Here is a 9913-nt window from a genome sequence, read left to right as displayed (position 1 = left end):
ATATGAGCTCTGGCGCTTCATATAGCTTTGGGGATTCGAGGAAGAAGTAGTTGATTCTAATGGTCTATTACAATAATGAAAGTATTACATTGAAATTTATTTACGAGGTAGAGCTCATGGATACTAACAAAAAAGTATGAAATAACATTTCCGTAGAACGTCAAAGAAATTTATTAAAAATGAAAAACAAATTTAAAAAAGAAATTGACAGGGGGTAGATGCAGATTCGATGAAATTGAAAAGTTTCAAATCCTTCTGAAAAAATTATTTTCGGTTCTAGGAGTTAATTTTAATCATTTTTGGTTAAAACACATAACCTCGAAATCCTACTCACTTTCAAGAAAAAAATTCCATAGGTGGACAAATTTTTCGACGAAATTAAAAAATTTTAAATCATTCTAAAAAAATTATTTTTAGTTTTAGAGGTCAAATATAATCATTTTTGGTCAATAGACATACCCTCGAATTCCTAACCATTTTCGAGAAAAAAATTCCTTACCGAAAATATAATTTCAGGCCAGAAATGTCACTCTAAAATTTCATGCGTATCTTTGAAACGTCATAACTTCTGAACGGATTGAAAGATTTTAATGTTCAAAAAAGCAAACAACGCGTATTTTAGTGAAGAATATGTACAAATCGCAAAAATATTCGAAAAGTTATTCATTGACACCGTAAAGTTAGAAAAACCCCATAAAAATGGTCCAATTTTCAAACGGTCGGAACTTATACAATAGTGAATATATTTCAATGAAACTTTTTTCCGAAGTAGAGCTCATGGGTACCTACAAAAAAGTATTAGACAACTTTTCCGTAGGGCGTCAAATAAAATTATTGAAAATCAAAATCTAATTTTTAAGAAAAATCGACAGGGGGTAGGGTACCTAAATTTTTCGACGAAAAAAAAAAATTTCAAATCGTTTTGAAAAAATTATTTCCGGTTGCGGGGGTCAATTACAATCGTTTTTGGTGAATACACATACCCTCGAAATCCTACGCACTTTCGATAAAAAAATTTGAGTAGGGTGCAAATTTTTCCACAAAATTAAAAAATTTCAAATGATTCTAAAAAAATTATTTTTGGTTGCAGGGATCAAGTACAATCATTTTTGGTCATTACACATACTCTCGAAATCCTACTCAGTTTCGAGAAAAAAATTCCTTACCGAAAATATAATTTCTGGCCAGAAATGTCTGCCCGAATTTTCATGCGAATCTTTAAAACGTCATAACTTCTGAACGGATTGGATGATTTTAATGTTTAAAAAAGCAAACAACGCGTATTTTAGTGAAGAATATGTAGAAATTGCAAAAATATTCGAAAAATTGGTCCTTGACCCCGCAAAATGAGAAAAACCCCATAAAATTGGTCCAATTTTCAAACAGCCATAACTCCTACAATAGTGAATATATTTCAATGAAACTTTTTTCTGAAGTAAAGCTCATGGGTACCTACAGAAAAGTATTAGACAATTTTTCTGTAGGGCGTCAAACAAAATTACTAAAAATGAAAAAGGAGTTTTTAAGAAAAATCGACAGGTAGGTGCCTAAATTTTTCGACGAAAAAAACAAATTTCAAATCGGTCTGAAAAAATTATTTCCGGTTGCGGGGGTCAATTACAATCGTTTTTGGTGAATACACATACCCTCGAAATCCTACGCACTTTCGAGAAAAAAATTCTTTACCGAAAGTATAATGTATGGCCAGAAACATTTTCCCGGAATTAATTTATGCATCAGTTATTTACAGGTCTGTAATAGTATCATAAATAATTTTTCATGCTCATATAATGCAATCGACACATTTCCAGGTGCAACACAATTTCCAGTACAATTTTTAGTTCTAAAACGAATCAAAAAATACTTTATTATTCTTAAGTTGCAGAAAATTCATCTATTTCTATTCGAACAAATAAACTGTTGTGAACGTTTGATAATATAAAAGTCTTTCAAACTTCGTTCGAAATATGTTCCATCGAACGAGGCTCGAAATCGCGGCTAAGATAATAAAGTTGGCCCGATTCTAGCGCGTCAACTTGCACGATCCCGCTTCTTTCGTCATCGTCTCCCATCGGACAGGCTACGATTAGCCTCGGAGAATCCTGCTCCGCGCCTCATTACGGAACCGAAACTTTCTCGTCGGTATTTCGTTCGATCTCCGGGGCTGTGTGCTCGTCCCGCGAGAGAGGCAGCAGATAATTAGCAACGTCGAACAAACGTAATCGCACGCGACACTTTCCCGGAAACCGACGCGCCTCGACGTCCGAACGAAGATGCAACTAGCCGGACGGTCGCGGCGTGCACTAAATAATTGCACCCATTCGACGAGCTATGCGCTGCGTGCGCACGCACACATGCGCAACACGTGGGCTAAACAGGGGACGACCGGCGTCCGAGCATCGGAGCTCGTTTACTTTCTAAAGTCCCCCCGTGGATGTCGGTGTCCTTCCAGTAACTTTGCATTTCGCGATCGGCCGCTAGACGCGGCGGGAAGAGCAGTTTAACTGATTTTTCGCCACCGCGTTGCCTGAATGTTATATCACAAATCACGGGAGTGCGGGAGATGGCGGTCAGTATCGTGAGATACCTATTAATCGTCCCTCTGGCCATTCTGCAGTACCGTAAGTAATTTCACTGCCGGTTTTAGGCCGGTATCCGGCGGTCCTTTTGATCATTTACAATTCAATTTGCCGCCTTCGAACTTGAACCAGCGAGCGTGCTCCACGAGTGCCCGTGAAACGAACTCGTGGCCTTTCCTGTCATCCAAGGGAAATCGTCCGTTCTCCGGTCGCGTGGTGTTTCTCAAAGTGTCTTTCCGGTGTTGGTTTCACGGTGAAGTCTGTGTTTAAAACTATTGAAATCGTGAGATTATCGAGTTCCATTTGGCCGAAGGTAGAGAAAGTATATTGCATTTTTGTTTGTACCGGTATACGAATTCTTGATTCTGGAAGTATTGAACAAGTATAGGGATTGGACATCATTTTCGCTTTGGGCTTGACAGTCACTGATGGGAATGCCGATCGTGTAGGTCGATTTAAGTGCCAGCGAGGTTCTCTTCTGTAACCTCAATTCCTTTAGGGACAGAGTTTCTGAAGTCTAGTTTTACACTCACTGCATTTCTCGTTTGGGATCTGTCGCAATGTTTCTGTTTATTTGGAGCACCGTTCGTTCGAAGTAAAGATTTATTTCGATATTGAAAGTACCAGTTGTCATTTTCAAATCTTCGATATTTAAGTAATTCAGCTTTCTTCAATTTGCTAAGCAAATCTGTCATTCGGAAATAGGTGTCTGTTTAGCGCATTTCGAAACCAAACGGACACTTGAATGAATGTTTAGTAATAATATTAGCTTGTCGCGCGCGGGAAAACAATTTGCAGAAATAATAACGTTAAAATAGAGAGTTATTTGTTAAATACTAATCCGTTTATGTCGATTATAACATGGTATTTTGATTCAGTACAGTATTAATTGATTGAAACGTTCGCGTGTCAATTTTAAGCGATGTAAATAACATATAATACGGTACTTGAATGAAAGAACGTAGTACTACGTGTTCACTGATTTTTCAACAATCAATGGCAATCTATTTGTCTAAGTACTAGTGACACATAACATAGTAATTAGTAATTCGTGATGGCATTCGATGAACACGTAGTACTACAAAACAATCAACATTGATCGATTTTTTCTCAGTGAAAGGAAAAATGTACAGTAATTACAAATTTGTCATCTTTTTTCATGAACACGTAGTATTACGTGTTTCCTAAATTCGTTGCAAATAGGTGAAAATATTCACCAGTGTACTTTTCGTTCATACGAGATCATTGTCTCTATGGAAAATATATAGCAGATGATCAAGTAGAACTATGTATTTCCAAATCTGTCACGAACAAGTCAAAAATTATATTTCGCGGTGCAAGGAAAAATCGTAACGATCGGTTATTCGTGTCGGCACTCGACGGACACGTACTACTACGTGTCACGCATATAACGTGTCGCGAAGCTTGTTTCCAAAGACGAACGGAGAGGCGATTGTGTTGATACACGTCCCGTACGAGGATAATTAGATGTAAAACAAGCATGCGTTTATCAGTCAGCGTCGTCGTTTGATTCCCAATCGATGCAAGGATATGCTCGGTCAGTCGAGCTACAAAAAAAAAGCTAATCGGCATAGCAAATTGCGAGACGAACGACCTTCACCCATTTTCTTAGCTTCTCGTAACTGTCAAATGGTTCATTTTCCGCACAGGCAAGCGTAACGTCGGTTATATATGGCCAATCTTGGATGACAGGTAGCCAATTAGGCGTATAAAAAAAGAACTTGAGAAAAAAATATGATGGTTTGGGTCAGTGGTTCTTAATTTGGAAACTTATGTATACAAAATTGTTAAAGATTACTGTATTTCAAGTGTCGCGATTTCTAATTTGAAAAACACTAGTTTTGAACAATTAATTAACGGTGATTAGTATATTGCGAATCCACGTTTGCTCTTAGACGATGTAAAGGCGGATACCAAAACGTTCAAGGATCTGTTTAACAGTACATCCTGCGCGAAGCCACCTTACGAGTGTCCACATCCACAGATAGAATTTTATTTGTACACGAGGTAAGTACCTTTCACTGATTAAATTAGGCAAGGAGTGTTAATTTTTAATTTTCAATCGAACTCGATTATAACGTTACTCTATTTTATATTGCTTCATTTTCAATGATTCGATGAAAAGATTTTAACCGTATAAAAGATGGTTGGTATGGAAATTAACATTACTCTATTTTATATTGTTTCATTTTCAATTGAAAAGATTTTAAGCACGGAAGAACTATCTACTGTATAAAAGGTGGTTGAGAAAGAAATTGAATGGCTTCGAGGGAAAGGTGAGAAAGGGTTACGGAATTAAATAAGAAAACTACTAAGAGTCGTTAAGGTTTTCTTACTACAGTAATTTTTGCAGAGACACGTGAATTATAAATAATTAAATGAACTATTCGGGAGCCAATCACTTTCTATTCTCGCTGCTTTAATTGTCCCGCGTTTCTTGCTACATCGAAATTGGATATTGTTCAAGATGGCGGTGTATCGCGTAAACTTTTACGCGCGCGACTCGTCGTTCAACGCCCCCGACTTTCGGAGAAGTTTCCATTAGTTTTGCGTCAGTCTGACGCGACTCCTCGCTTTCCTTCGATGCTCGAAAAAGTTCACGGCGAGTTTGAACGTCGTAAGGAAGAATCGCTACGTAAGACTCTCGATTTCAAGATCACGATCATTTCGTCTTGTACTGAAAGTGGCCTCGTTTCGAGGTTCACCTTTCTCCGATAGCTATAGCCGCGTAGCTTCGTCATGACTTGGATACTTTTACTCGGATGCTCGCGTACACGCTTTCCTTCTTCTTCGAGCTCGTTGGCTCTCTGTCTGCACAACACTCCCGACTGAAAGTGTCGAGCAACCAATTAAAAAAAAAAAAAAAAACAAATCGGGTATTTCTGTTGGTTCGTATCATCAGAATTCGACGCCCTTCGCTTTCTACCAACGCTTATATGCTGTCTCGCTCGAGAAGTATTCAGAGAGAACTTTCTTTCTATGGTAAACATTGGGTATTAATCGTTTTTCTTTTCCAGAGACACGCAAAAGAAACCTTTACGCTTAGACGTACGAAGGTTCGAGTCCCTTCATTATTCCAGATTTAACAAATCCCATCCAACGAAAATCATTATACACGGTTTCGGCGGCGGGAGGAATTTGATACCTAGCCCGGACTTACGAAAAGGTAATTTTTTGAAAATGAGATTTTCTAATGAAAATTTTCCATAGCATTGATCATTCTCTACCCTTAAATAAAAAAAAAACGTAGATAAATCGTATTAAAATTTCTAAAATAAAAACTCTCCGAACAAAAAAATTAGAAAATTTATTAAACGAACAAATGTACGAAAGTACGAAAAGGTAATATTTAAAAAATAAAATTTTCCATAGCATTGATCATTCTCTACCCTTAAATTACAAAAAACGTAGATAAATCGTACTAAAACTTCTAAAATATAAACTCTCTGAACAAAAAAATTAGAAAATTTCGTACTCCAGAAGGTTTATAAAAAATTGTATCGAAAAATTTACATGAATTTTGGTTCTCTTGCAAGTTCATTTAGAAATTGAAAAAGGCCCTGACAGTAACGAATGTTTATCGTTGGAATAATTGACTAATCTTTTTTAGAGCGATCGCAACGAAGAATCTAAAAATTTTCATCGCTAGCGTATCTAGCGTTCTCACGTCTCGATGTATGAAACTTTCGATTTCAGCGTATTTCACGCGAGGCAATTACAATATAATAATCGTCGATTACGGTGCGTTGGTACGCGAGCCCTGTCTATCGCAGATACAATGGGGTCCAGATTTCTGTTCACGTTGTATTGCTCAGTTGGTAAGGTACTTGAGGGATCATCCTCGGGGTACGAGGGTGGAGAATATACACGTGCTTGGGTACAGCGTGGGTGCGCATATAGCCGGGTTGATTGCAAATTATTTGCCCGATGACAGACTTGGAAGAATTACAGGTAACTCAATTGTTCGTAATATTGCAGTTTAGTGTCTATTCTACACCACTTTTCCTTCAAATTTTATTTTATCAACGCAACAACTAATCGAGAATATTCGAGAAACTTGTTATTTTATTAAAAAATTTATTAAAAATAATCTCTGTTGTCACTTTCCTTGATGTCTGGCGGTGTGTTTGACGTTTCGAACCCAAACGAAGTATATCGTAAATTTAATTCCAAGACTCAAATATTAAATGTAGTATTTTTTAGTGATGTTAATCTTAGTGATAGGACGAATACTACAAAGTAACAAATACGTCATTGAACTGTTGAATATTTCTACTTGTCGCGTTGTAATTTGGAAAAGTGTGGGTAAATCTAGGCAGGGGAAGCAAATTATGATAAAAAGGTATAAAACGTTTACATGCACGCGACGGGCAGGACTAGATCCGACGATATTTTTCTACATGAATGGAAATCGTTCGATGGATCTGGACGAAACGGATGCACACTTCGTCGATGTGATCCACACCGGGGCTGGCATTTTGGGCCAATGGGGGCCAACGGGGCACGCGGATTTCTACGTGAACGGGGGTTCGAGCCAACCCGGATGCGCGACAACTTCCTTGCTCCGTAAGTACGATCTTCCGGATCACTTTCCGGGGAAGAGAAATTTTTTAAGGGTGTCTTCTATTATAAAACGTGTTTTTTTATGTTCTGTTTGGTATTTTTTTATAAAGAAACTATGCAACTTCTTGCATCGTTGTTTCATATACATATGTATTACTCTTTCAGTAATATTCACAAATTTTTAGAACGAGAAATAGTCAAAATTAGAGGCAGTACGGAGCCTCGTATGCAATCGCGTATCGAAAAAGTGTTTTAATGGCTTCTATGATTTCAGTTGTTCTAAATAAATGAAAAAGATTCTTAATTAGGATATATATTTCCTTGTTTTCAACTTTAACTCTTTCTAAACAAATGAGACTATTTATATCTGATAAATGTAGCATTTTTTTCGATCGTATATTAATCTTTGACGAATATTCCGCGTTTAAATGTTATTACTTGCCAAAAGTCCTTGACATCTGCTGTTAACAATCGTCGAAGGTTCGTGGAAAATAATAGATGCACAGAAACTTGGGAAGTAAACGTACTAATGTGAAAAAAAGGATTAACGTTTCGAAATGGTGAAAACGCGCGAGTGAAATGAAACGTGTAGTTACCTTATCATTAGAGGAAACGTTTTGTGGAACGGATGGTCGACTGTGAATGAAATCAGTGGAACGTTTTGTCTTCAGAGACCCTGTCGTGCGACCACACAAAGGTAACGCCTTATTACATAGAGTCAATCACGACGAAAGTAGGGTTCTGGGCAGCCCCCTGTGGAAATCTTTTTTCTTACCTGATCGGATGGTGCAAACCCAAGCAGGAGGAGCACATTCTGATGGGAGAAGACGCCCCTCATACGTAAGCAGCTTTGTCGATCTTTCACCTAGTTTAACCACAACCGTTAATTCGAAGAATATTTCAAAAAAGAGTCAATATATTTTATGTTTACTTCAAAAGAGTCAATTTAATGAATCATTAATTTTTAATGAAAAAGATTTTTAAGAAGAATTAATTTAATTCTTTCTGAATTACAATGTTTTTCTTCCTATTGCATTTTTAAAGTTTACATTCGACAAATGTTAGAATAACGTTGGAACGTTAGAATGTTAAGAATGATTATTGAATATAAGATTTGAGAAGAGTCCACTAAGAATTTGTCAAATTTTTGTCACGCATTTTTATCACATCGTCAGGCTGAACGCTGACCAATTAGAAAGCTTCGAGTAAAAGTAATGCAAATTTTGTTGTAGAAAGTAAAGAAATATTTCTTTTGCTCTGTTGGGAATCAATCGATAGAGTGTTTCCCCAATTATAATTTAGTTACCAGAATACATAAATCCTACAATCGCACAGATTAAAAATTCAAAATTTGCCTTCTAGATCCTCTTCAGGAATTGGAAGGAGTCATAATATAGAATATTTAATTTATTATCAGGAAGCAAAATTTTTCATTCCATTAAATTAATGACAATAACAAAGAGTGAAATGTCTTTACTTTGTTTTAGCTAATAGCTGTACATAGAAGGAACTAAATAAATTTAGTTTTGCAAATACTATCTTTTCTCTGTTCACAATTTTCTTTTTTTAAGTATTTATACAATAAAAGGTAATTATTTCATGCTATGCTCTGTGGTTTAAATTATTAAAATAAAATATTCTTTCATGCTTCAAACTGCATAAAATATATTATGAATTTGATAAATAAAAATAGTATTTTCTCGGTACATTTTGCTGTGCTGTGATACGAGTGCTTCTTAAAGAAGCGTTAACGATCGGTTTAAGTGGCGTGAAAATTTTATTGTAATTTTCAGAGCGCGAGGCATTTACTATCTCTCAACAAACGCACACAAACCGTACGCCCGCGGTCTTCCCGTAAAAAGCCAACGAACGACAAGTCGGAAGCAATCGTCCTACCGCCAGTATTGAGCTTACTAAAGCAACTAATCAACATAATTATAGAATAGCGTGTCTGCAATTAGTCGCATACACATTGTACGTTGTGTTTGACTCTGTTATTTCTTTGTACATTTTTTAATTAGTTTTTACGTAATAAACTATTTTGCTACTCAGCCTACCGTGAATTCCGCATCCCATCGGTCGCGACATCGTTTGTGATTAGCGTACCGGTTGCATATTAGGTTGTATCATCGACCTGATCGAAGAACTTTCACTTTTTTCATCGTAACAAATTCCACCGTGTCTTTCGACGTTTCCTGGAAATGCAATTCTGGATCTTCCATCGTGCAACAATTGAATTCTCATCGAATATAATCTCGTTCTCTACTGTCAGTTATCATTAGCTTTTTAATGGAAAAAGGTTAGATCGAATAAGTCATCGGTTAAGGAAGTATTGCCCTTTGGAGCCACAGTTTTTAGAGCGATATTTGGCATACAAAGTGTTTTCTATAACCATGGATCAATAGTAGAGGATGTGGTAGAAATGTTAGATATCCCTTTTGTTTTTTAATATATAGAGATTCTCAGAATAGTTAAAATTTACAAATTTTGATGAATTTAGAGAATTTCAAAATCTATAAACTTTTCGTTTTTCCTAAATTGATACCTTTTCCTCTACTGAAACTCTGCATACGTATTTGGTCGTGTTTCTAGATAATTGATAATATGTTTCAACGTTGTTTTCACCCCTTGCACGGTGGTAGGGTCAAAGAGCAAAGATTAACGAGCGTTATTTCATAGATAATTTGGTGCAAAACTTTAAACGGCTCTATAACTCAGTCAATTTCCATCCGATTTACTTAAAATTTTGT

General features: G+C 36.5%; 1 protein-coding gene across 1 annotated transcript; it reads left to right on the top strand.

Annotated features, from left to right (window-relative positions):
• Positions 1-2437: 2437 nt before the first annotated feature.
• LOC143348192 (lipase member H) lies at positions 2438-9077 on the top strand. The gene is made up of 7 exons (XM_076778164.1): positions 2438-2621; positions 4496-4607; positions 5618-5766; positions 6297-6551; positions 6975-7166; positions 7835-8003; positions 8957-9077. Exons 1-7 carry the CDS (start codon positions 2564-2566, stop codon positions 9069-9071), a joined length of 1050 nt encoding a protein of 349 aa, XP_076634279.1. The 5' UTR covers positions 2438-2563; the 3' UTR covers positions 9072-9077.
• The last annotated feature ends 836 nt before the right edge of the window (positions 9078-9913 follow it).

Source organism: Colletes latitarsis, chromosome 11, assembly GCF_051014445.1.
Source record: "Colletes latitarsis isolate SP2378_abdomen chromosome 11, iyColLati1, whole genome shotgun sequence".
Taxonomy (NCBI): Eukaryota; Metazoa; Arthropoda; class Insecta; order Hymenoptera; family Colletidae; genus Colletes; species Colletes latitarsis.
The sequence above is the reverse complement of the archived record's forward strand: the minus strand, read 5'-3'. Positions and strand labels throughout refer to the sequence as shown.

What these genes read in the sequence shown, in the direction of transcription:
- LOC143348192 (XM_076778164.1), top strand. Translation starts at nt 2,564, where the DNA reads ATGGCGGTCAGTATCGTGAGATACCTATTAATCGTCCCTCTGGCCATT. An exon ending in TCTGGCCATTCTGCAGTACC is followed by an intron (nt 2,622 to 4,495) that starts GTAAGTAATTTC and finishes GTTTGCTCTTAG; the next exon opens with ACGATGTAAAGGCGGATACC. An exon ending in GGAGAAGACGCCCCTCATAC is followed by an intron (nt 8,004 to 8,956) that starts GTAAGCAGCTTT and finishes TGTAATTTTCAG; the next exon opens with AGCGCGAGGCATTTACTATC.